The sequence below is a fragment of the Rhamphochromis sp. 'chilingali' genome, assembly GCF_963969265.1.
Source record: "Rhamphochromis sp. 'chilingali' genome assembly, chromosome: 12".
Taxonomy (NCBI): Eukaryota; Metazoa; Chordata; class Actinopteri; order Cichliformes; family Cichlidae; genus Rhamphochromis; species Rhamphochromis sp. 'chilingali'.
Window position 1 is genome coordinate 33,945,585 of NC_137939.1, and position 27,980 is coordinate 33,973,564.

The window sequence follows — 27,980 nt, forward strand, 5'->3', positions numbered from 1 at the left end:
TGCGTTACTGACGCTGATATTTTGACGTTTGTTATTTTTACAGATATATTCAAAGCGGTACGAGAACGTCTCACTTTGACCGTCTTCTCGCGGGACTACACCGCCCCTGCACCGTGCTGTTGACCCCATGTCGGAGCAAATCTCGCGGTGTTGGCGGTTGACGGCGGTTGGAGATGGAGTCCGAGGGGGCGGGGTGCAGCAGGAGGGAGCAGAGATGTTTGGAGCTTTTTTTTTAATATAAAATTATTTATTTAAATAAAAATGGCCGCCGTGGAGAGCGGAGAGGAGAGACTGTAAGTGGCTTTTTACATTTATCCTCCCTTACCGTGCCGCCGCTACCGTGGCTCCGACGGCTGAGAGCCATTTCTGTCGTTTGTTTTATCGAAGTGAAAGTGCGTTGATTTTTACCCCGGCCTGTCGCGGCGGAGCGGGGTTAGCAGGAATACGTCACCAACTTACTGCTCAGTCTGTACTTTAGCTGCGGAGCGGAGCTTAGCCTTAGCTTAGCCCGTCCTCCGCGCACTACCGGGCCGCTCCGACTTTACCACAACTCTCCTGGAAGTCAGGCCGGGGAGTTGTCACAAATATCCCAGCCGCGGCTTAGCGGCGACGGTGCACCCCTCCTCCCGCGCTCCGTCTGACAGGCAGGAGCTAACGGTTGCTAGCTGGTTAGCAAACACAGTGTTCTCATGAGAGGAGGGTCCGGCTGTTCACACTGCTCATCACTAACCCGGGTTAACCCCGCTCACCAGTAACCTGGGCTAACCTCCCTCACTGCACTCGCAGCCTCCACCCAACCACCTACCCAAAGCGGGCTGAAACAGATCATTACCCTGTTAGCGGCCAGCTGCCTTAGTGCCGCTGAGCCACATAGACACAGAGTGTCTGCCACTTTTTGCACATGTTTATAACTGCAGAACGGGAGTAGAACCCATCACCTGTGCGTGCGTGTGTTTGTGTGTCCTAGTTTCTTCAGCAGCTCACTTCCTGTTCCACCTGCAGCTTCAGCAGCACCAACACTCACTGAAGTGTTTGTCTCTCAACAGCATCACTGCCATCATGCACTAAATGTACACACACATTGTACAATGGCAGAATTTATCAAAATAAAAACACATGGGTTTCCTACTCATCCAGCGGTGTGTCTAAAAGTTTGGGGGTTGGGTGCCATGCCCACCCCCTTGAAGAAAAACCAAAAACATTCGCAGGAAGAGATCCTACAAGCTGCTGTTCCTCCAATGGCCACTTGAGCCTGTCCAAAAGTGAGGCCATCTCCTTAGAGTCCAGTGTTAAAATGCCAAACTTTACAGCATTCAAAATCATATTTAGACTTTGGTACAAAATACATTGTAGACTATTATGGATAGTATCTCCTGTCATAACAACTCATGAGTAGGGTGATATTTTTTTTTTTTGTAACTGTAGGCTTGTTTTAATAGTCAGTTGTACTAATTAGTACACATTAGTGGGTGTGGCTCAGATCAACATGGCAACCAGGACAACAGAGCTTTAAGAGTAGCAGTGACCGTTTTAGCCCCCAAACCTAACCACTTCATATTATATATATATATATATATATATAATACTGCGGACACAGAATATACTTCCTTTTGAAAGACACTGGTCTCATATTTGCGCTAGCACAAAAAAGTCACTCTCCGTGAACAGACAAATTTCTTTCTTGTGAATGTTTCATGCAAGTGTCCTTTTATTTTGAATTTTTTCTAAAATTATTTTTGACTATGCTGATAACTTTCTAAAACTATCCAGGAAGCTTTTACTTTGAAAATAGCACACATTAATGCATACTTTTAAATTTCCCAAAGTAATTGGAGACACATTTAAAGTGGCCTGGTAAATTTCTGTAATTAAATAACTGGTGACTTTCTTTTTGAACACTTTAATGCTTTAGTTCAATATTCCTGTGAGTAACTGGAGTTTTTTATTTTAGAAAAATTTTTTGAAAATTTTTATTGGGAAAATCTGACAAACTTCTGAATAAGTTTTATCTTACTTAGGACTTGGCTGTAGATGTCTGTAGTGAGAGCCTGTGGTTGTCTGGCTCTTTCTGCTTACTCTGGTCACATCAGCTGCCTGTTGAACTGTAATTCACCAATCAGGAAACGGGGCTTGAATAGGCTCTAATTGAATCAGCCAATTGGAATATTCAGTTTGAACTCACCAAATGACACCAATCTGACAAAAGCTAGACCATTTGAATCAATTAAAGACTAATTTGCTGAATCAGCATCCACACTAATTAAAATCATTCCCATTAAAACGATATACACATATTATTGGTTCAGTAATTATAGTCCAGTAATGTAATCTGTTTGTTTTTGCATAATGAGAACTTTTCCAATCTGTGCAAGAAATATAATTCATTTGTTAAAGTTGTATAATGAGAAATGCCAGTCTGGGAGTATTTCTTACTTGTGCTAATGAAATAATTTACTGACATCCATATATGTGGACCGGCTTTGTAGGATTTTATATTACTGTCATAACAAAAGAACCAGCGTGAAAGTAAAGTTCACATTCAAGATAAACTTTAAATAAATCCCGGATCAACGAAGCCTTGAATGTTCACCCACAGTAGCAGAGGAAAAAAAGGGTCTTAAATAAAGTATTAAAATATTGAATGCGTACTTTGATGAATGAGTCAGGGGATAAATACTTGAATCACTACAGTCATGGCATTTTACTGGTTGCAGCTGTAGTGCAACCAAAACTATGTGTGTCTTAAGAATTGTGTTCAGTGTTTAGGGATTTTTAGGGATTTAAGTTATTTATTTGACTTACATCTTAAATTTTACAGCTGCAGCTAATGTTTTCAAAGGAGCTCTTAAGGGGGGCCAGTGCCACCCCATGCCCCGTCTCTGGACACACCCCTGGGTCTGAAGGCCCTCCAGGAAATTCTGAGGTTATGCACTTCACTTCCTGCAGTCTGATGTTTTCTGCATTGAATTATGATGAAAAACACAGATGAATGCTTGACATCAGTTCAACTATCAGACATTCTGTGGCATTTTAAAATAAGTATTCTCAACTTTTCACATTTATTATGATCCCTGCTGAGTCAGCACACATGTTTGGATGTTTTTTGTTGTCTTTTGTGTCCAACTGTTTTCAAATGTGAGAGTGAAAGTGCAACAAGGTGATAATTTTGTCTGATTTCAGGCTGCTTTTCTGTTAGCTCTCTATATTTGGTGAGTTCACCATTTCATAGTGCTGTGTGAATGTATAGTGATTCTTTATACAGCCTATTTATGCACTTGAAGTATCTCAAAATAACAACCAGTGTTAGATGTTCATGGTGTAATTACTAATTTAAGGAAAATACTGCTGTATGATATAGGGCTGGGCCATATTATACCTTTCACGGTAATACCAGTACAATTTCAGGCAATGTTAAAAAAATGAAATATCACGATAGAATATGGGTAAAACACGCATGCGCAGTGCCTTTGTTTTTATACGCACATTGTACAAAAAACATGGCGGCAGCGGAGAATGAGAAGGGCAAAAGCGGATCGTTGAGTGAAACAGATGAACCAGAATTGGTTTGTAACTAGCATGGTGACAAGACGCTGACTCAACAAACAATCGGCGTAGCTTTAAATAGCTGCACGCCTTATGACAAAAGCAGCAAACACTAGGGGGAACTAACTAATGAACTAAACTAATATAAACAGCTGCTTGTTTAGGTGAAAATAAATTGATGGGGTTTTTTGCACTAATAAAGTTGTGGTATCGTCAGTTATATCGTTATCGCAAATTTTCAAATATATATCGTGATAAATATTTTTGGCCATATTTTCCTGCCCTAGTATGATATAATTTATGACAGAAATACACCTGGATATATATTAATCTAGCTAATGTTGATCTGTCATGTTGTGACAGCATAATTAAAATGACCAGAGCAACTTTCGATACAGGGAGTAAGAAGAATGAATCAGTGGATAATTTCAGACACAACCTGTGGGTCACTCCATGTCAGTTTACCAGGTGCCTCCCACCTGACCATCTCAGAGATTCCTGAAGAAGTTCCAGTGGAAATATTCATGTCTTAATAGGAGTTATGCAACATTCCCAACCCCTACTGTATTAGTTTTCTCAAAAGCAAAAACAAAAAACAACAACAACAACAAAAAAAAACTGTTTAATGGCATATTCATAGCATATTTATAGAGACATGTCATGACATGTCTCTATAAATATGGACTCTCGGGAGTGGAGCTCAGGTTAACGTAGAAAGATTGGTTATGTGATCTCTGACAGCAGATTTGGAGGCCTGTGGAAACCACAGGTTTGGAGGTAGGGGACTGATTTTAGTTCAGAGCTTCTCATATACAAGGCACATAATGTTCTTTAAATTGCTTCAAATCAGATGAATGTTTTCACAAGTATTAAAGCCTGAAAAGGAAAAAAGCAAAACCAAAAAACTCCAACGTATTTTCATTCAGCTTCAGTATGATATTCCTCAGCTATGATACCTGGTATCAAATCCAATGTAACAGTTAAACAAAGAGCAAATTTCTGTTAATATTCAAATTTAGAATTTGCTCCTAATACCATATCATCTCAACAAAATATACTGAAATTAATATATGTGTGTGTGTGTGTGTGTGTGTGTGTGTGTGTGTGTGTGTGTGTGTGTGTGTGTGTGTGTGTTTTAGGCCATGTCCACACTGATACGTTTTCATTTGAAAATGCATCTGTTTCTCTCCGTTTTGGCCTGTCGTTCTCACCGAGACGGCGTTTTTGGTCAAGGGAAACTGAACTTTTTGAAGACGCTCTCCAAAGTGGATAAATTTGAAAAGCCGTTTTCGCATCGCCGTGTGGACTGCCAAGATGGAGGCTTTCGAAAACGATGACGCATTTTAGTCATATGATGCAGTGATGTGAAGAATTCAACTAAGATGTCGGACGACATTGTAGAGGAGTCATTTTGTTTGCTCCTAATTTTGACAGCTCTATTAAAGGTTAATGTCAGTTTGTACATGCTCCATATAGCTCCAGATAAAACTGGGCACTTTTCCTCTGCATTTTGCTGCGACTTTTCAAAGAGCCGGAAAGTAAATATGGAAGTGACGCAAGTCAATCATCTTACGTTTCACGGATGCGCAGTACATTAACAGCCTTTTCAGTGTGGATGAAAACAATTGAAAACGATAGTGTGGACATGGAGCGTCTTTAGATGAAAACGCCGTTTTCAAATTTAACCGGATTAGTGTAGACGTAGCTTTAGTCCCCAGGTTCGTCTCGGGTGCTGGATAGTTGTCTGTGATAAGGGTAATGAATCCGAAAGTATTTGCACCTTTGAGGGTTTGATAACTTTCTTTGCCAATAAAGTTTCCCCCTCTGTTAATTTATTAGAACAACAGTTCATCTCTGAATGTGTCTTTCAACAACCTGAGCATTATAGAGGACATTGTAGGTAGGTTGGTGTCGTGTGGTGGATGGTGGTCTTCAAGTTCAGGAACAGACAACAGGTTCACATTTGGATTCCTGTCTGCTGTTCTGGCTCGATAGACAGCAGACTCAGTGAAATCACACACGCTGAATTAGGCTGGGTGATATGAGGAAAATCGAATATGATATTTTTTTGGCTATATCACAATACAATATATATATCGTGATATGTTTAAATAGCCTCCAAAAACAAATGTTATTTTTAACTATATAGTGCTTAAAATTGCACTGCTATACTCATTCAAAAGGATCATTCAATATTTTTTTCTTCTTTGAATACAAAAAATCTGAATGAATTGAAATGTTTTGTTTTAACCATTTTTTAACCATCAGTTGCACACAGAGGTTTTTCACAATGACAATACTGTGATAGTAAATCTAAAAATGACTGTAAAATATAAAAATAGTAATATAAAAAAATGTGGTGACCTCAAATTACAGAAACAAAAGTCTAGATAGTGACCATAGAAACGACTGACCAAGACCAGGTATCACAGCTGGTTTATTTAATGTTTTCTTTGGCGTGTGGGGGGACGTTGACATTCAGTGTAAAACATCCTTAATTTTGCAGTGGATGACTTTTCAATAAATAAATTTGTGGTGCTGCTATCTTTTGCAGCAATAATTTTAGGGCATGTTTTGCAAATTGATGCATTTTGTTCAACAATCTCCTTGTGAAATCCAAACGAAAGCGCGTCTTGTTCCCTTCCTCATCTGAAAATCCCGCTGTCGTCATATTTTTCCCTATCTGGTAGTATATAAACAAGCATGCTCAGTGCAGTGTGGGTAGCAAACTTTCTGGTTGGGAGGGGAGGACGAATGGTGCATTTGCAGCGTGTGGGAGAAAAAACCTCTGAATTACAGGCAGACAGCTTAATATTTCTATGTCAATTTATTCTCGATGTTTACGATAAAGCCATTTTAGCCATTGTACGTGAAAAAACTCGCGATACGCCGAGTATATTCGATACATCGCCCATCCCTTCTCTGAATGTCCTTGGAGCTGGCTGATTCTGGTTTCGTATGCCTGTTGAAAAGTCAGTAGGTAGGAGCTGTGTAATACTACTTTAGATTCTTGGAAGAAATACTACCTTTTTTTTAAAATATGCGCACTGTTGGACAAGGGATGATATTAGTTGTTTGTAAAAAAGGTAAAACACTGGCTGTATGAAACGACTCTAAATTCTAGCAATAAAATAGAACATAATCTAGAGTAATGGACTGATATTGAAAACCAGACCTTATTTAGCCTAAATGCTCAATAAAACCACACTGTATGTGATGACTTTCATTCCATGACTTGTCCGGTCAGCTTTTACTTCGGCCTTCGCTTTTGCCATATGTCATCCAGCCGGTTCTTTTTTGACTCTTGTTATTTTAGCCTATTTGCATTATCTGGACTCAGCATGGTGTCATGTGACATGTTGACACTCCATTTCCACATACCTCCATACACCTTGCCTCCATTGCCTTTCAAACAGCCTGGTTGCCTCTGGTCCAGATATAGTGCTGTTTTGAAGTGTTGGCATCATGTCAGCATTAACAAACTATTCCCACCAACTGACTGCTGAAGGAACATCCTCGGTCTAGCTGAAGTCGTATGATGGGTAGCTTTTCCCATGCTTTTTCCCTTTTCATTAGGCAGTGGCCTGTCTGCACTGGTGGTTTGCTCTGCGTCAGAAAATGATACGTTTTTAACCGTGTCTGCCTTGTGTCTACCGAAGTTAAAATGGAAATATAAACCAAATTTAAAACTATTTGGTTGATGTCAGTTCAGAATTAACAGTAAAGTAAACTAAAAGCATCTGGCCAATTTTAAGAATGTGTTTATTAATGTTAAAAGGAAAAAAGAAACCTCTCAGATGTACATCAGAGTTACCTTTGTAAGCATTTCTGAGCACTGGCTTTAACCAGCAAGAGCAATTGTTAATTTAGGTGCAATTTGTCATTAAACTCACATCTTCCTATTTTCATAGACTAAGAAAAAGATAGTTACCAATGCCTAGTCTCTGCCAGTGCGACACAAAGTGCAATATTTAAGTTAGGTAATGTATTTTACTTTTTTAAACCTAAAAAGACTCTGAAGGGGTTAGTGAAAATATGTATAAAAAATTATTTATTTATTTTTTTTACCTTTTGTTGTTCAGCTGATATCCGTCTACTTATGTTCACTACAGGCTGACTCATTTATCAGTATGTAAGTGAGGTTAACCAACATTCATTCCAGCTTCTATCACAAATACCACAGCCTTAATGAGAATAATAATGATGATACTCATTTTAATTGTAAGGATCACAGAGTGTTTCACAGTTTGGATATAAACAAGACATTTGAGAGTTTTCAGCATACAGTTCATGTAAACAAATATTCATGTTTTTATACAAGTAATTAAAGTAAAATGTGAGTCTTAGCAACATATATAAAGTTAGTAGGGGTAATCCTAGATGCAGGCTAGTGCAGTTCAGTGATGTGACATAATAACCACTGCAAAAAATATGCAAGACTAAATTTAAAAGACTCAACATCAAATAAATACATTTAAAATGGTCTTTAAGGAGAATAAGGGGATCAGATTTTAAAACCTAGTGTCATCGCTATTCACCAATCACAGGGTAGAACAGGTTTTTATGATGACGGTTTAACTTTTTATCAGGTTATTTTTATTTAGTTTTTTATGTTTCTGAGTTTGTAAACAATAGCCGTTGGATGGAAGAGGACATCTTGGCTTGGATATCCTCCAGCTAAACTGGGGGACCTAAAATATTGGCCTCCAGGGGTTAAGTCAGCAGACTAGCAGATGGATTCCCATATTGCCCAAAAGGACCTAGAGAACTACTTGGTCCAAAAGCGCTTTTTGTTTTTTGTGTTTACATCGCAGCCTGAAGCCCCATGAAGATCAGACTAATCAGTCAGCTGCTCAGACTTGTCTGTCACATCTGAACTGAGCTTTTGGAGAAACTCTTCCAGCTTCAACACATTAGGATGTGAAATATTAAAGTTCTGATGGTGCTTATAGGTTCTTTGTTGTTGGAAATTAGAAAAGTGTGATTGAGAATTAATGGGAGTTGGATGCTGTGGAGGAGCTATGAGGCAAACGAGGAGATGAGGAAGGCCAAACAAGAGGGTTATTGATGTGAAAGAAGACATGCAGGTGGTTGGCGAGACAAAGGAAGAAGCAGAGGAAAGGAAGTGGTAGAATGACAGGAAGACCAAAAAAGATTAGTTTTAAGATTACTCTTGCCTCATCATGGTCTTCGTGGTATCCATTCATTTATAGTTTTCTTCTGCTGTTATTTTCTTCCTGTACCTCCCCCACCTTCTCTCATTACCCAGCTAATACTTTAACACAGTCTCCTAACAGTTTGTGAAATACTTTTGACTTCTATTGATTTGTGTGGTCTAATATGTACTGATTTATGTCCATGGTTGTTGAATCTCGGCTATTACAGTTTGTGTTGCTTTCAGAATAGGACTAAGCATTTGACCACTGAAACAGTACCAAAACAAAGGTTTCACCAAAGTGTTTTTTCAACCTCTCTAGACGTTCTAAAAAAGAAAAGTTGCCATTATAAACACTGTGCATTTTATATCCTTATATCAAATAAAAATATCAAACGTTTGACCTCTTGCTCTTATCTTACTGAGGTGACTGTTAGCCACTTACGCAGTAACCGATTTTAAAATGCTGACATTGTGATAGCCTGCACATGTTAAGTTCACCATGCAGCAACTGAGTCAGAATTTTCACATGACGGTTTGACAACCTTTAATGTAAAGTTGTTTACATGAAAAAAATAAGAGGTGTTGATAATACTGGTCTGTGTATGAGAGGTCACTGTGTGGCTTTAGTAACCAAATTAGTTGTCAGTCAAGTGTAGTGTTAAAAATAGACGCATGCCTTTAACTTCTTTATTGCAGTGTCGTGACTATCACAACTGTTCAACCTATGGTTTTTGACCAGGGAGACACTGTTGCTGTTTGTCTTTAGTGTTCATGTTTCTGTTGTTCATGTTTCTTCCCCTGAAGGGAGGGACTGTGCAATAGGTTCCATTTGTCTGTCTGTGTGTCTGTTAGCAGTCTAGCATCCAGTTTTCAAGATATCATTTTCAAATTTTGTGTGACAGTAGATATCAATAACAGCTCGAGCTGATTTTATTTTGGTGTGCCTCAGGTCAAGGCCTGGGTAAAAACTTTATTTTACCCTCAATTTTTTTATGGATTGTCTTCAAACTTCACAACAGTATACTAGGCGTTGGGGAACATGAGTACCTAGTACCTAGGCTAAGTATTTGACCCAGGTCAAAGTTTACCTTGGAAAAAAAATTAAAGAAACCATATCGAGTAATATATCATATGAAAGGGGATAGTAAGAGCTGTACAACACCCTTTTAATAGAGTTAAGCTCTGTGAGTGCTCATGTTGTTACTTCCTGTTTTATATTGAAGGGTCAATTTTTCCCAGGTGTCTCATGGGCTTCCTTCCCACTTTTGCTGTTTTCCCTCCTTTCTACTTGCCTTCACCTGGTAGTTTCACCTGTTTGTTGCTCAGTTGTATTGTATTCTACACACTGAGGTTGACCTCCCCTTTGTCAGATTGTCTGTGTCTTTCTTCCTCATGCTCCTCTTTGTGGATATTTGTTGGACTTTTACTCACTTGACTTTCAGTATTTTGGGATTTTCTTGGCTTGGCCTTTTTGGATGGTGTTCTGTTGTTTACCTACCTGTGCTTCCTGTGCTTTGTTCCTCTCTCCAGCAAATCCTTACTATATTTTTTCGGACCATAAGGCGCACCGGATTATAAAGCGCATTAAGTGTAACTAAACAGTATGATAAGTCAAACTTGACTCAACTCATTCTTCTTGCTTCCTCCACTTCCGTACCATTGATTCATTAATGTTGAATTCTCTTGCAGCTGCTTTATTCCCATGTTGTTGCAGTATATTAATGACTAATATTGTGGATGGATTATCTCAGTTGTTCTCCTGACTGAAGTTTGGTCCGTTTATAGCATCCTGCCTTGGGATTGCATTTGTTCCTAACCATCAGGAACCCTCATGTTAACTTTTATCAAGTGGGAAAAAGTTAGTTTTTGTCCTCCAGCTTCACTGTTTATATTATGCTAACATAGCTGTGTCGCTATATCCCACGTCATTATACGTCATTATTGCACATCATTTTATCCCAGCTAGCCCAACTTCAGTAACCCTACAAATGTCACTGCTGTTTAGTTTTCTGTCTTCATTTATGCTGAAAGTGGTAGCAGAGCTGAATATCTTAATTCTTTCAGAAATCTCTCAGTCAGAACATGCTATATCATTTTTAGGTGGAAACTAGCGAGCTAACTTCCTGCTAACTTCTAACTCTGTTAAATTTAATAAATTCTGTTTTCACGGATGCCTGGATGTTAAACTTAATTGTTACACCTGGTAAAGCAGCAACGCTGATCATTTTATTAAAGATGAAAGAATTTAGACAGTTTTAACTCTGTGACGCTGCAGTGTTCGTTTGACTTTGGGACCTGAAGCAGACGGAGTTTTTGGACCCAGATTACTCCGCGAAGCTCCTGACTACCTGATCCAACAATCCATCAAGCGGTGCGGCTTCATAGCTTAGCAAAGTGGTACTAAAACATTTTTTGACAGATTTTTGAGCGCCGTGTACCACATAAAATCGATTGGAGGTCAGTAAGCACAACCAGAATTCATATATAAGGCGCACCGGATTATCAGGCGCACTGTGGATTTTTAAGAAAATTAAAGGATTTTAAGTGTGCCTTATTGTGCGGAAAATACGGTATATATAGTTTACATCCGTCTCCTCATAAGTTAACACATGAATGTATAGACTTTGTGAACTATAAGTTTGGCTGTGCTGCAGATAATGAATCAGATAAGCTTTTACATAAATGTGATTGAAATCTGAATGTCTAATGCACCCAAACACAACACACAGATACTTTAATATTTTATTTATATATAAATCTGTTTTTATAACATGCAGGTTTTATTTTATAGCCAGCAAAGACAAAGTAGTTGGTGTTACACAGATTTATCTAGTTCCAGCAATTAACATTCAGAAACAGAACAATTGCACCCATCTGTACACATCTGTCAGGTTAAAGCAGAAGAGAAGGAGAATATGAAAAAGAGGAAGTGCTCGTGAATGCAGCCAATTTAAGACAAGAATTTTCTATTACAGATTTCAATGTCTCAAAACCACCTCAGAGCTTTTGTTTTCATGCATTCAGAAGCAATGTTTATTCATTTTATGAACTGAAGTTTTTAAATGACTGATTTAAAGTTTAAGAAAACACAGGCATTCTGTTGGGTCTGACATTTTCAGTCTCAATGTGACATTTAACTGGAAATGTGAAGTAAACACCGGTCCGAGTCGTCTTCAGCCCTCATGCTGCTGAAATAATCATTTAACACATAAATATTAATGAGAAATTCTGATTAGTCTTTTAATCAGAAGAGAGCTATCTATCCTCTGCTGTCAGTTCCACCAGTGACTCTGATTTTGGTCTCTTCTGGTTTCTGTCAGAGTTTATATTTAGTAAGGTTAATCTTGTTCCAGCTGTCAGACTTATGATGAGAAACAGCCTCTGCTCCCCGTTAGAAAAACAGGAAATTCAACATCGTTTTGCACCAAATAAAGATGGTCGGTCAAAGCAAGATAAAAACCATCACAGTTTCATATAACTTTAAAAACTAATTTGGTGTACTGAGGGAATTAAAAACTGATTAATCTGCACTGAAAATGTGTGCTGCAGCTGATCCAAAGCTTTCTTAGATAAAGTAGTTGTATTCAGCTGAGCAAAGGACACAAACTACATCGAAACTTGTTAAGTTCAAGAAGCATCAGGGGGAAATGCACCGCTCATGCTTATCTAATCTAACATTAGATGTGTATCTCTTTTTGTTACAAAGCTGCTGCAGTGGGTAAAAAACACCACAGTGACCTACAGTAACGTAAAGACGAACCATAGCGTGAGTTGAAGACTTCCTGTTGGTGCGTTCAGGGGTAGTCAGTCACTGTAACTCAGCACTTCCTGCAATTGCTTCACAATCCTGTCTTTAAGTGATGACGTGATGAGTCCTGCTTCCGGGCCCAAACCACTCTGTGTTTAATAAGGCTGTTGTGTTTTTAACAGGTTTTAATGCTTTGCATTTTGTTCTATTTAATCTACAAGCCCCTAAAAACATTCAGTGATCACTGTCGGCCTCTCTTGGTTTATATTATCCTTATTATTTTAAAGCTCAGTTTTTAACACACCTCAGTTTTGTGTAAGATGTATCTACAGCCCAGCCCATGCAGCAGTGTGTTAATGACTAACCTCGTATTGTGGATGGATTATCTCAGTTGTTCTTCTGACTGAAGTTTGGTCCGTTTATAGCATCCTGCCATGCGATTACAATAACAAATTTCCCACGTGTGGGACTAATACAGGTTATCTTAATTGCATTTGTCCCTGACCATCAGGAACCCTCACGTTAACTTTAATCGAGTGAAAAAGTTAGTTTTTGTCCTCCAGCTTCACTGTTTATATTATGCTAAGATAGCTGTGTTGCTAGTGATCACGTAGCACGCCATTTTATCCCAGCTAGTCCAACTTCAGTAACTCTATAAACATCACTGCTGTTTAGTTTTCTGTCTTCATTTGTGTCGGAAGTGATAGCAGAGCTGTACGTCTTAATTTGTTTCAGAAATCCCTCAGTCACAACATGCTGTATTGTATTTAGATGGAAACTAGCGAGCTTACTCCCTGCAAACTTCTAACTCTGTTAAATTTTATAAAAAAAATTTCATGGATGCCTGGATGTTAAACTTAATTGTTACACCTGGTAGAGCAGCCACACTGATCATTTTATTACAGGTGGACATATTTAGACACTTTTTCGACTCTCAGTGATGCCGCAGTGTTCGTTTGACTTTGGGACCTGCAGCGTAGTTTGGGACCAGGCACGGCTAATGACGTCCGACTTAAAGACCGGATAAGAGCACCAGGCTGCTTGAGCTGATAAACTCACTATGAGGTCCACACACAAAGGCAGGGAGTTTTACCATCCATCACCAAAAAAAAAGGTCTGTACCCCGTTTAGCTCCACTGTTAACGTGGGCTTTATTTCTGGAAAGGTCCGAAATCTGATATTGATCCAATCAATCACATGCATGGTTTATAGTGTAATATCCCAACATTCACTACATACAGTTGCAGGAAAAAGTTTGTAAATCCTTTGGAATTTGCTTTATTCTGCATAAATACAGAATAAGTCTTAAAAGTAATAAAAATGTTATAATGTATAATGTTGGGTGCCCACTTTTTCCTTTTCAGTGATTGATGGAAGTAGCCACCATGACATGTGTCACTGATGTTGGACTTTATATTAACATTTAGGCGATCGCATGCTTGCTTTTGTAATCTACAAACACCAGTCAGATTTAGCAAACAGACAAAGGATTATGGAGAGGGAGTCACAGCGTCTCACCAGCTTTAGCTTTAGCAAATAGAAGACCAAATCACCAATAGCCAAATAAAGGCATTAGAGAGCATTTGTAGCTGTCTGCGAGATAAGTGCTGCACAGGGACGTCTACAAAGTGGTACACAATCAGAACTAGGAGTAAAGGGTCAGGCAAGGTACTATATAAGTAAGATTTCACAAACCGTACATAAAAGATGGACGTAGTCACCTTGTTACCCATTGGTTTCAGGTTCTTCATTTAAAGGCATTAAATGAAGCGTTAGCATTTTGGCAGTTATAGTGTGGCAGCTATAGTGTGTGTATAGCAAGTAGTGACAATATTTGGATTAGCGGGTGCTGCTGGTAAAGATATCCACTGAAGCCAAAGCTTTTTAACATTAGAGTCTATGAAGATTGTCTCACTTTTAGAATCAGCCTCAATTGGCCATTAGAGGAAGTGGAGGTTTTGGCACTTCATTTTTAGCCTCGGTGATTGCTGCTTGGTTTCCTCGCTACAGGCCTTCTCACAACATTTATGTTGGACATTGTTAAACCATTATCTTTAGTCTTCATTGAACATTATTAGGTGGAATGACTTGTGAGTTTTAGGGTGTCGTGTTGTATCTTGACCCATTTTCTTTTAAGGAACAGTCTGTGGACAGATGCCCTGACATACATAATTTGCTGGAATTAATCAGAATTCATTCCTAAATCAATCACCACAACCTGTCCTCCATGGATGTGGCAAACACATAACACTTCTTATTTAACTACTTTTTGCTCAGCCAAAATTGCAACAGCTTATTAATGGTCCAGGGTCAGGTCTTGTTAACCATTTATGCAAAGAACGTAATACAGTGAGAATCACTGACACTTGACTACTTCAAGAAGGTCCTGCTTTAGATTTTATGAAGTCTGTCAGAGCTTTGTATTGGCGGTTAGAAAAATGGCACGTAATTTGCCTTCATGCAGCTTTTACATGGTTCAAACTCAAATATCAGGTCTGAAGGATCTTTGGAGTTAAATGTTCTGCAAACATTTGATGGGAGTGAAGTAGGGCTGCCACGATTAGTTGACTAGTCACGATTACGTCGACTATTAAAATTGTCAACGACTAATTTAATAGTCGATGCGTCGTTTGAAGCTTTGTAAGATTTCGAAAGACGCAGGAATAAATAGTAGGATTTAAGAGTGTAATAACGGACTGAAACAGAAGAACAGCACTGCATGTCCAGGGATGCCAGCTGCCGTTAAACGCCAAAGAAGAAGAAGTAGTGTCCGGGTTTCATAGCTGTGTCCAAATTTAGCGGCCGCATCCTTCGGAGGCTGCATTTGTAGGTCAATTATGTTACAGGGACGTGGCACGCCTGTCCAAATTCGAAGACTCCCCCAAACGCGGCCAAAAAATGCATTCTTCATTTCCCCAGATTTGAAGGATGGGTCGGGTGTATCCATCGTGGCCCAACCTATCCCAAAATTCATAGCGCGGCCCAGTCAATTCCAGTTTCCAACAATGGCGGCAGCTACTTAGTTTATCAAGACATCACATATTTGCAAAAGTGCTCCAATGTTTTCGGAGACGTCTGTTACCCACCAGCTCGATAGCTAACCAGGGTTCAAGGCTCACTAGAGCTGGTGAGAACAGCGAACTGACAGATGCATTCTGGTGCAATAAGCTGTACGTTTTACGTCCAATGGATGCATTATCTGATTAGTCGACTAATTGCAAAAATAATCGGTGACTAGTCGACTATCAAAATAATCGTTTGTGGCAGCCCTAGAGTGAAGCTAAAGGAAGCCTAACGTGTTCTTACTGATTCAGTCAAACACTGATCTGAAAGTGTTCTATGTGGATGAACTTATATTTATGAAGTTATTTGGATTCTTGCAGTTAACAGGTTGTGGTCATAATGTCAACAGTATGATTTTCTCTCTTTTTTGTGCAGGGAGGAGGGGCAAGAAGGTGATGAAGGACCTATTGAACCCCAGCCTCCAAGGAAGGAAAAAGACAGGTCCAAGACCAAGAAACCCCGCAGGGAACGTCGTCATGCTGAGCGGGGGACGGAGACCATGGCCTCAGCTTCAACCTCAACAGCACAGCAGCCACAGACAGGGTTGGAGCAACAGACCCAGGTAAAGACTGCATTAGAAGTTAGTAGAAACAGTGGAATCATGGAGGGACAAATTTCATCACCTGCTGAACATCATGACACATTTTGCTCAGGATGAAGGACAAGTTTTTGCTCACCTTTTCCTTGCAGATGTCAGAGCCAGTGGCCGGTCCCTCAGAGCCAGGGTCAGAGTCTGCAGGTGGTAGCGAGTCTGCCGGATCTTCCAGGCAGCGGCGCTCCATCATTCGGGACCGAGGGCCGCTGTATGATGACCCATCTCTGCCCGAAGGCTGGACCCGCAAACTGAAACAGAGAAAGTCTGGACGCTCTGCTGGGAAGTTTGATGTCTACCTAATCAAGTAAGCCATGCCCTGAGCCACCCTGACAGTGTGCTCGTTTTCCAGGATGTAGAGGAGTAAAACCCCCAAATGAACATTTGTGATGCTTTTTTTTTTGCTTTTTTTTTTTTTTTTTTTTTTGCTGTTTAGCTCGGAGGGGAAAGCGTTTCGTTCCAAGGTGGAGCTTATTGCCTACTTCCAAAAGGTTGGTGACACAACAACCGACCCTAATGATTTTGACTTTACTGTTACTGGGCGTGGGAGCCCCTCCCGCCGTGAGAAGCGCCCACCCAAGAAACCAAAGGTGGTGAAACCATCGGGGCGTGGTCGTGGGAGGCCCAAAGGTACTAAATGATGTGATTCTAGAAGTTATACTGGAAAGCTGTTCCTGAGTATTTCTATTTGAGTATTTATTTTTTCTGTAATTGTGTATCTATTTGTGTTTTTGTAGGCAGTGGGAAGATGAGGCAGGCTACAGAAGGAGTGGCAATGAAACGTGTGGTTGAGAAAACTCCGGGCAAACTGCTGGTCAAGATGCCCTTCGGCAAAGCAGAGACCTCCACTGGCACCACGACCACCACCTCAAAGGTATGGTTGCTCTGTCGTTTAGTCGTTCGTACATTTTCGAGAAGCACAGTGTTGAGATTGTCGCAGTAAGCTGAATAACTCAAACATGCATTTCCTAAGCAACTTTCCTCATTTCTTCTGTCCAGGAAAGCTAACAGAAATATGCTTCAAGGAGAAAATATGCATCTCTCCAAAACTGATGTTCACACGTATAAACATAATCATTTAAAGATATTTTGATTAAAATGATCACACCTCTACACCATAATGTCATCCAATGAATCACCACTTTGTTGAGGTTGATTAACTTGTGTTTTTCAGTAACCTTCAAAGCAGCTCTTGAGAGTCAAACTGGTCCCCCTTTGACCTACAGGTGTAATGTAAAGAGCATCCTATATCAGGCAAGACAGGAAAGACTGAAGACCCAACTCCCAACCAGTAACATTGGGTCATACTGTCCTGCCATTCTGGCTCACTACCTTCAAGGATAGTTGAGGCGTCCTGTAATTTTTACCCCTCAGCTGTGAAAGGCTGATGGGTACTGCCTAGGGCTGCCACAAACGATTATTTTGATAGTCGACTAGTCACCGATTATTTTTGCGATTAGTTGACTAATCAGATCATCATCCATTGGACGTAAAACGTACAGCTTATTGCACCAGCAGCATCTGCTCTTATATAACTATCATTAGCTTACAGCTTTAAGTCTTTAAGGTATGTGCTAACTAAAAATAAATACAAGATGATGGTTTATTAAATTTTAATGAAATTTGCAGATTGTTTCAGTGGAGTTTAATAAATTCCGCCGTCTGCTCCTTGCTATCTAAAATATAACGGGACACCAGAGTATATTCTCCAGCATCTCACACTTCTGATAATCAGTTGTCTGCTTGACGTTTATTCAGCTGTGTAAAAACTATAACTTTAATCTCAGCCAAACCAATTTACTCAGGAACAAATAAAATACTGAAAAAAGCCAAACAATAACATTTTAAGTTATCTAAGTGACTTATATATGTTTAACCTGAGTAGCGAAAGATGGCGGTGGGTTTGAAAACGATTTGCCGGGAGTCCGGTGTTCTGACGGGCTCTAGTGAGCTTTGCCCCCGGCTAGCTATCAAGCTGGTGGGTAACAGACGCCTCCGAAAACGTCGGAGCGCTTTTGAAAATATGTGGTGTCTTGATAAACTGAGCAGATATTTGAGGTTTACACAGCTACATTCTCGCATGAAAATATGTTAAACGTTTATTTTGTGACCCAGAAAGAATAATAAGAGTAATATTAAAACTAACTAGCTGCCGCCATTGTTGGAAACTGAGCTGGGCTGCGCTATGAATTCTGGGACAGAGCTACTTCTTCTTCTGGGTTTAACGGCAGCTGGCATCCTTGTACATGCAGTGCTGCCATCTCCTGTTTCAGTCCGTTATTACACTCTTAAATCCTGCCACTTATTCCTGCGTCTTTTGTGATCTTACAAAGCTTCAAACGACGCGTCGACGATTTTGATAGTCGACGTAATCGTGACTAGTCGACTAATCGTGGCAGCCCTAGTACTGCCGTCATTTTGCCGGGCGGGTGGGCAGCATGGACACCAAAGTTTGTGAGTGTGATAACTCGAGAACAAGGCAACATAGGATTTTGAAATTGATACCATAGCTGCCTGTACATTGGACAAGTTCAAATCTCAGTGATCTTGACTTCAAGGTCAAGGTCAAGTTTTCTTAAAATCTTGTGAGTTCAATAATTCAAGACGGAAATAATCTAGGATTTTCAAATTGAGACCATAGGTGTATCTACTTGGAATCTGAGGGGTAGTGCTGGTGGCAGCTTGTATTTTTTTCTTCTTTTTGTGCGTGACAGCAAATAAAGGCAACCCAAGGTTTTACCTTGATCAACTTTAGCCTGCAAATAACTATTTAGAGATAGTTAAATCATGTTACAGGAAATGAAAGATTGTAAATCCTCATTTGTAGCAAAGTTAGAGACATGGCTAAGGATCCTGTGTGTGTCTCCAGTTCCATCTTTACAAAGACCTTCTGAATATCCCAGTGAAAAGAATGGGAAGGGAATTCATGGAAGACTTTGTTTACCTTCGTAGAGTTGTGTCCTGAAGATGGGCAAAACAGCTAACATACACTGAAATAAGGTCTTAAGCAATTGATCAACACAAGAGATCCACAAATCATCTGGAAGGTAGAAAAGACTTTCATTAGGAGTTTAAAATAAAACACTTATCTTGACTGGCAGTAGTCCTGCCAAGAATGTCTTGAGAGTGGATACTGAGGACTTGGCTGTGCACTAGTGTTTATGATTTTCATGGTTCGAAACTTAAGGCTCTACCTGGAGAAGCACCTCACAAACAGAGGTAAATGATGAGTAAAAGTAGATAGACTGTAGTATGTGGTTGCAGTAAGTATGGTTAGTATTTTCATCCATCTATTATCTGCTTCTTATTTGGACCTGGATCTTGGTGGAAGCAGTCTAAACAGATATGCCTAGATCTCTCTCTCCTCAGCCAGCTCTTCAAGGGGGACACCAAGGTGTTCCAAAGCTAGCTGAGTGACATGATCTCTCCAGCATGTTTATTGCCTACCCTGGAGTCCCTACTATTTGGATATTTCCAAAACAACTCACCTAGGAGACATCCAGGAAGCAGTCTAGTCAGTGCTTTAAAATCTTAAATATGATTTTATAATTCCAGCAACAATGCTAATGCAGGTTTTTCCTGTTGATCTGGCAATTCCCCTGCAGGTGGTGTCTCCTGCCTTGGTGACCAAGTCCCGCCCTGGCAGAAAGAGGAAATCAGAACAAGAACTTCCGCCTCCACCACAGACTGCCCCCAAGAAACGGGGCAGGAAACCAGCGTCAGCCTCCACAGCAGCATCAGTCGCCACAGCATCCACCTCCGCTGCATCAGCCTCTGGTAGCTCAACAGCAGGAAGTTACGCTGCAGCTGCCATCTTGGCTGCTGAGGCCAAACGGAGAGCAGCTAAGGAGTCTTCCACCAAACCTGTTGTCCAGGAAACAGCTCTGCCAATCAAAAAACGTAAAACGAGAGAGACAGTGGAGGAAAGGGAGAGTGTGCAGACTCCAATGGCTACAACAACAGAGACTGGAAAGTCAACAGCGGCCGAGGAGGAGAGCAGTACAATGGCAGGAGGTCCAAGCTCAGAGCCTGAGCCCGCCCCCTCTGAGCAGAGCCAGTCACAATCACAGAAGCAGCCTTCTGCTTCAGATGACAGCCAACCACATGGACACAAGACACATAAAGGGCGGAAGCACAAGGACAAATCAGGAGAGGCAACAGGTGATGGTGTAACCAAAGGGGAAGAAGTAGGTGAAGATGTAAGCGATAAGGGAGGAGAGGGGGGATTGGGTGGAAGGGGTAGCAGTAGCAGCAGTAGCACTAGTCCGTCAAAAAGCCACAAAAGGAAGGAGCGAACACCTCACAAGCACCACCATCACCACCACCACCATCATCAGCACCGCCACCAACAATCCACTGTCTCAACATTGGATGAACCTTCTCCTCCTCCTCCACCCTCTGGACACCCAGCACCTTCTAGCCAGTCCAAGCCTGACATTGAGCCTCAGACTGTGCCTCAGCTCACCTCCCAACAGTCGCAGCACACCCAGCAAGCTCTTCCCAGACCGCAGTCCAAGTCTGCACCACAGTCCCTGCCCGAACCTCGACATCCTACCCTGCAACCACGCTACCAGCCCCAGTTTCCCCATGAGTCCCAAGCCCAGAGTCGTTACCCAGCACCCCAGTCCTCTCCTACCCGACACGGCCTGACACAACCACGGCCCCAACAGCCCCCATCCCAAACCCACAGTCAGCCTCAGGCTGCCAACCAGAAAGTTCCCTCACAACCTGTTCATTCCTCAACCCAACACCGAACCCAGCTTCAGAGTCAGCATACGCAACCTCAGTCACATCCTCCTCAGTGCCCCTCCATCCTGCACATCCATCCGCACCAAACAAGGCATCCACATCCACAAACTACATCCCCCACAGCACCCCAACCTCAAACCCAGTCAAGGCACCCATCTCAACTCCAAACCCAGCTCAAACAACAATCTCAGCCCCAGCCCCGACAGTCACTTCAGCCTCAAATTCAATCCCAGGCCAGGACCCCAACTCAAGCTCAGAGTCAGTCCCAATCCAGGCCTCCAGCCCAACCTCAGTCTCAGTTGCAGCCCAGAACCTCGGGCCAAACGCAGCCTCAAACCCAATCCAGAACCCCAGTCCAGTTGCAACCCCTATCCAGGACTCCAGCCCAATCACAATCAGCACCCCAATCCAGGACCCCATCCCAAATGCCGTCGACACTCCACGCTAGGACCCCAACCCAAACTCATCCTCAACCTCAGTCCAGAAACCAAGGTCAAATGCAGCCTCAATCCCAGTCCAGGACCCTAGCCCAAATGCAGCCTCAATCCCAGCCCAGACCTCAAACCCAAATGCAGCCACAAGCCCAGTCTAGAACTTCAGCCCAACCTCAACCTCACCTGCAACCCAGACACCAAGTGCAACCACAGACAAGGCCCCCATCACAACATCAACTCCAGACTCAATACAGACCACAATCCAGTCAATCTCTCTCCCAGCCTAGGCCGCCCCAGTCCCAACCCCAGTCCCAAGCACAACCACACTTTCAGCGGATCCAACCACAGCTGCGCTCCCAGCCACACTCTCAGCTTACCAGGCCAAACGTGCAGCACCTCTCATCCAGCCGACCATCTTCCAGCCTAACCAGGACCAACCTCGTCCCTGCTCAGCAAAACCAGAGCGAACAGCCACAAGACCTGAGCACCACAAGGCCTGGCAGAGGGAGCCTGATCCCGAGCCGAGACGTCAGCGTGGAAGGGGTTAGGACAGAGGGGAGAGGGGAGCCAGCCATGCCATCTGAAAGCAGAGAGGTTTTAGGAGGAGACAGAGGATCAAACAGCACCTCGAGGCCTCCCAGCTCCATGCCTCCTGGACCTCCTGGAGTATCTGGGGCTGGTCACGTGCCTGGGGCAGATGGTAGGGCTAGGCTCCGGGCAGAGCCAGAGGCAGCAGGTGAGGGTAGGGAGCTCAGAGACATCGTCCCGCAATCTGCTGTTCCCTGTCCCAGCCGAGAAGAAACCGTAGAGTCACGGACTGCTGTCAGCGAAAGAGTCAGCTGATTGGTTGGACTGATGAACCTGCCGTCTACCAATAGCCTGACGGACTGAATCAGCACCAGGCAGAAGAGGAGTATGACTGGGATGTCCTTGTAATGGTTTTTACACCGTTTACAGATAGAAGGAAAGCGTCACACAGAGCTGGAAGGACTGTCGCAGCTTGTTCTCTGTTTGATTCTGTCTGGAGACTCTGTAAAGTTCTGGATTAGAGAACCAACCTGGCGCTGAGGGACACCTCGAGTGGAAAATGGATAGTATCTTTTTTTCTAGGAAAAACAAATGAAAAGGAAAAACCGATAAAAAGTGTGTGTGTATATATAATCAAAAGGCAGCTGTTGTGTCCCGCTAGTCTCCGTGGGGAGGGGGGGGGGGGGAGTAGTTTGGAACTAAAAACCAACGCTTAACAACACATTACTCTGAACGAAACGTTGCTTCCGGAATATAACCTGTTTTTTTTATTTAGTATTTTGATAGTTTATTGTTTTGTCTCTGTTATACAGCTTTAAAGTCTGATATTATTGACTGACAGTCCCTTACTCATCGCTGTGCTGCTGACTGACAGTCCCTGACTTTTAACCTGCTCTTAACTCCTCCTGTTGACTGACTGTCCCTTACTGAAACTAGTCCTCGACTGAAAGCCTCAGAGATGATGTGAGGCGGCGGTTTGCACCTTAAACTGGTTTCTCGGAAATCTCATCATTTGTTTTCGTCCCCATTTTCCATTAAGCTAACAATAAACGGAGAGGGGGCACTAATGTTTTCCATCCATTTTCAGAATGCCTCCTACAAGTAGTGAATCTAATCTGTGAGTATTTATACCCAATTCGTGACTGTACTCGGCCATGATTTTGAGTCATTCTGAATACCGTCTAAAATGTCTGAACAGTGTGAGGAGTTCTTGATTCCTCTTAGCAGAGTCAGTTGCTTGGCGAAAAAAAAAAGCCTCCTCATTGGTTTTTCCAAGTATGTCCAACAGAGCAAGTTGTTCTTCCAGGATGAATCTGTTTTCCGTAGTCTTTTGTTTCCAAAGGAAGCACTTTTAATGTCAAACCAAACCCACTTTCACAGTAGCTTTATTTTAGTTTTTAGTCTTAATGAAAGAGTGGGAAATTACTTATTTTTATTGTGTCTTCGTGTTGAATATCTGGAACAGTTTGCACTCCTCCAGTTTGTACAATCAACCGCCTGCATGTCGCTCGGAGACCCTGCAGGCCTTCAACCAGAGCGCACCTACGCAGAGGTCAACCCTGCCAGGTTTTACTGTCGTCTAAAACCTGGACTGAGGTCTGGTTCAGTTTCACGTGGGTGTAGTTGTGCCGAAGATGGGCAGAGCTGTTCATTGAGCTGAAATCTTAGCTGTAAGTCTGCAAATTCATTTCTGAGAGTGATTCAGAGGGCGCTTAGGGGGACTTGAACTTAGTGAAGTTAGGTCCAGGATGACCTCTGGTCGTTTGATCTGCAAAACAGAAGCAAAGAGAAAAAATGTGGTACAAATAAGAGCCGCATTTATTTAACTTATATTTCCAGAGGTACTCTATATTTATTCCTTTATTTCTTTTCCTAACACTCTTGTGCTGCCAGTCTTGTTATCAGTAGACGGCTATGTTTCCAAATGCTGGGCGCATGTCACATCAGAGCTACTCTACTTAACGGTTTCTAACTTACAGAAATGTTGGAAAAACTGGGAAACTCAGCTTTACCAAAAGCTCAGATAGATCTGACTAAGCCCTAATAAGGAGATGTGATAGCAAAATCAAACACTAGGCAGCCTGCTGATAAAAGTGTTGAACAAATATATATTTCTAACTCTCCAACAGTAGTAAAACAACCTCATTCTGAGTTATCAATGTCCCTGAAAAGCAGCTACTCTATGTTTTTATCAAACAGCTGCTGGGCTGTCTGAGCTTCTCTGGAGAAATTTAACCTTTGAGTTCTGCTGCTGTTTATTGAGTCTGCAGTAAGGATCATACTCAGACATCTGATGATATGAACACTCACAATCCGTAAACATGAACAAGGTTTAGGCTCAGATAAACTTCTTTCAAGGAAGTAAAATGTTGCTTCAGACTGCTGGTTTTCTGCAAAGATAAGACAGATTAGTCCGCTGACATGGCAGCAGCTGTGAAAAAAGTCATGACAAGGTTACATCTCTGCTGCGTTCACATCTCAGTTTCAGTTCAGTTCTGTTTTATTTATGTAGCAACACTTAAGGCACTTTATATTGTAAGGCAGATGTTACGAAGAGAACCTCAACGATTTGATGATCCCTTCAAATGAGCAGCTGTGGAAGAAGAAAAACTAAATTTTAATATGAAGAGACCTCCAGCAGAAACCAGGCTCAGGGAGGGACAGCTGTGATTGGTTGGGGGTCAAGGTGAAAGAGAAGAACAGCTTTATCAAAAAGTTTTCAACCTTTTCCATCACTGTGCAGGATGAAGCCTGCATTACTGGCGCGCACACAGATTCTGGCAGCAAAAAATACATTATTTCCTCTGTTTATGACGTTGCTTGAACACTACTCTGATGCCCCCATTGAACCAGGCATCAGTGTTGTTTAAACAAACCGTTACCGACAGTTTCACCTTAAAGAAAGCGTGCTGATTTTTACATGCGGGACAGATAACTGTCAGATGACTAAGACTGATTGGTTGCATTCCCTCAGGGGTTGGCCAACCACAAATGTTAAGCAATCTGAGCCTCACTCCAGAGTTTCTTAACTTTCAGAAAGTACTACACCATGAGCAGAGACCTTTTAAGTTCTCTGGAACCTAATTTAGACCCTGGAGTCTTTTTGAAGGATCCTAGCAGTATAGAAAAAAGTCAAATTTTCCATCCTTACTTTCTACTGTCACAACTGAACCAGGCGCCTCGTTTTCCAAGCACAGACTGCATAAAAGAAGGACGGTGCTGCCCAGTCTGAAAAGTGGAACCATTATGAAAGTGCCTTAAATCTGTGTTCTTACTAATGGCCAGAACTCCAAGTCCTAATGTTTAGAGGCCAGTGAGAAGGTGACCCTACTTCTCACTTCATTGATGTCCTCAGTAAGCACTTTCCTGATGAGGTTATGCTCTCAGTTGCAACTTTGAAGTTTTCCTCAACATACCATGATTTTGTAAATTTGTTTCCCTCTCATATAAATAAATAGTATGAAGGGAATGCTTTAGCTCGTGGCTACCGTATCATTGACCAGCCACGAGTCTACCACCCACCTTCCTGGACCTTCTGCCATGGTTCAGGGTTGGTGAATTGATCCCAGGCCTCGTATCCCTGGGAAAAACACTGTAATCCAGAGTTGGTTTTGATGGCAGGCAAGCACCTTGTAGATGAGTATGTGAATGTGTGAATGACAAGCAGATTGTAAGCCGTTTTCTAGACCTGCTAAGGTTGAAAGGCGCCAAATAAGTGCACATAAGCTTCTTCCGAATCTGGACTCTTCTGGCACCACAATGCCAAACCCAAGGCTTTGCAGACCGGCACTGACTATGATCTCTTCTTTTGTACAGTCTGTGTTTACTGGAGGCATTCAAAACATCAGACTTGGGTAAAACGCGTGATCTGATCGGGACCTGACTATTGATTGAGCATTAGCAGCTGAGGAGCAGCACAAACGCTTCCATTTTTCTCTTAACTCTGAAGTTTTAGTCTCCTCCTCGCCTTAAAACATAACCAAATGATCAAGGTTAATAATGAGCATGCTTGGATCCATTCGGAGACCTTTGGGTATTGGACATGTTGATATAAAAACTCACAGATGTAAAATTCCAACTCATTAAAAAGAACAAAGCAATCTGAATGCAAAAGTTAAAAAAGGCCAGGGGGACTAGGAAGAAGTTCATTTTTAAGTGTGCAGCTCTGAATTGTGACATGAAAATATAATAGGAAAAGTACAGCAGCAAAATAAGCAACAAAAACTTTAAAATCAGGACATAAAAGGAGACAAAATTATGTTAAAAAACAACAGTAATAAGAGAGGCTTGAATGAAAAGAAAAATATAGAACTGCATTTTTTTTTTTTGGGCAGGTTGTTGCCTTCACTGCGTTTCAGTAAGTTTAGCTGCTAACTTTTGCTCACCTATGTTTGCTTGTCTTTTTTTTTAGCCCTGGAGGTTGCCGCTTGTTTGAAGCCTCCGTACTCTTTGTTTAAAGGTACTTGAAGAAAATTACTGTTTAGTTAATTTTTGAATGTTTCCAAAGTCTTTTATACTTGGATGAAGAGATACCAACTGAAGTAAAGAACAGGTGGTATTTTTGAGTAATGTCACAAGATTGTGCAGCAATGTAGCCTTTTTTTTTCTGTAAGTACGCAAGTTATATATATATATATATATAGAAACATATTTGCTTCACACAGGTGGCCTAGAAAAGGGCAAAGCTTCCTTAAAAAAAAGGAGCGGCTAAAAAGAATTTAATGTTAAAATGCATAAATAAGCTACTTCTTCATTCACAGCAGTTATCTCTGCCTGTTTTACCTTCCTGACACAACCCCAAAGGGATTTGTGTCTCTTCCTCGAATCACACCAAGGATCTTTTGCTTAGAAGATCAATGTTTAAACAAATATACTATGGTTGTGAAAGCATCTCACCTGTAAGACGCTGCCTACCTGGTGATGAAAGGTTTCATAAAATTTTTAAACGGTAACTCCAAAAAGAACAGTTAACCCTATTTTGGAATTCATCAGGTTATATTTAAAAATTCAATATAAATTTTACTAGACTAGAAGAAGTTAAACAGAAAAGCATCTTAGAGCACACTCACTGTCAAAACACTGCCCCCTGGTGGTGCAAGCCTGAGTTAAATTATGCAAAGGGTAACTACAAAAAGTACCTTTAAAATGGAATCGAGGTGTTAACCCATTAACAGGATGGTGTGCGTCGTTATTGGTTCTAAAAATAAATTTATTCATGAAAATATAAATAAAACAAGCTGAAGGGTACAGAAAACAAACTTATGTGAACTAAAAGAGTAATTAAAACCGTGAGAATTATAAAGTATCTTCCTTTTTTTAGATCATCCTGAAACATCCTGTCAGGAAGCCCAATTTCTCTCATAACCCTTTCTCTTTGGGAATCTGAATGTCTTCGTCCTGGACAAAATAAACGTGCCTCGCTCTGTAAAGTCCTCGCGCTGTGACGAAGCCTCTGCGTAGGTGGCGCCACCCAGTCTGCCCAGAGCAGCGAACCCGTTTCCTTCACGCTGCTGCAGAAATCAAACGTCCCGCTGTAATCGGACTCACTCCACAGGACTCGACCCGGCACAAACTACAGTAACCAGCCACCATATTGCATGTTCCAGAGTTTAGTGCCTATAATATTGTGCGTCTTGCCAGAAGCCACCATGTCAGCCAAGCCATGTTGTGTTTCTAGATTAGTAGTGATGTGTGTGGTGACTTCATAGTTGCTAATATTGAGGATGAATATTCTGCTTTTATTCTGGTTGGAATTCAGTGGAAACTCCAATACACTGTCGCTGTAGACAAACTAGTTTTTACCTGTTTTCTTATTTTTCTTTCTAACTAAAAGCGTTTGTTGTCCCCTGATCTGTGTCGTCTCTTTGACTGCCTGAGCTTCTCTTTTTCACACAAACACCTCAGAGGACGAGGAGCCAATGGCTGAAACATCCTCATCTTCACAGTGGCTCTTGCAGGAGTGTCGATTATCCTATCACTCCAAAGAGCACATACAGGACATATCACATGTTAAACCTGAGAAATCTGGTAACAGCTTATTTTGAATTTGATGCCTTCACCTTGTGTTGCAACAATCTTCTTACTCGATTTTGGGTTTTAGCTGCTCACCAGTGAAGGACTTCCTTTCTTGTACTGTTTGCTTCATAACGCTGCAAAGCACCCAGA

At 41.5% G+C, this 27,980-nt stretch overlaps 1 protein-coding gene across 1 annotated transcript; it reads left to right on the forward strand.

Annotated features, from left to right (window-relative positions):
• mecp2 (methyl CpG binding protein 2) lies at positions 1-27,926 on the forward strand. Its single transcript, XM_080899944.1, has 6 exons — positions 1-293; positions 15,888-16,074; positions 16,203-16,411; positions 16,541-16,734; positions 16,842-16,978; positions 19,710-27,926. Exons 1-6 carry the CDS (start codon positions 262-264, stop codon positions 22,128-22,130), a joined length of 3,180 nt encoding a protein of 1,059 aa, XP_080756070.1. The 5' UTR covers positions 1-261; the 3' UTR covers positions 22,131-27,926.
• The last annotated feature ends 54 nt before the right edge of the window (positions 27,927-27,980 follow it).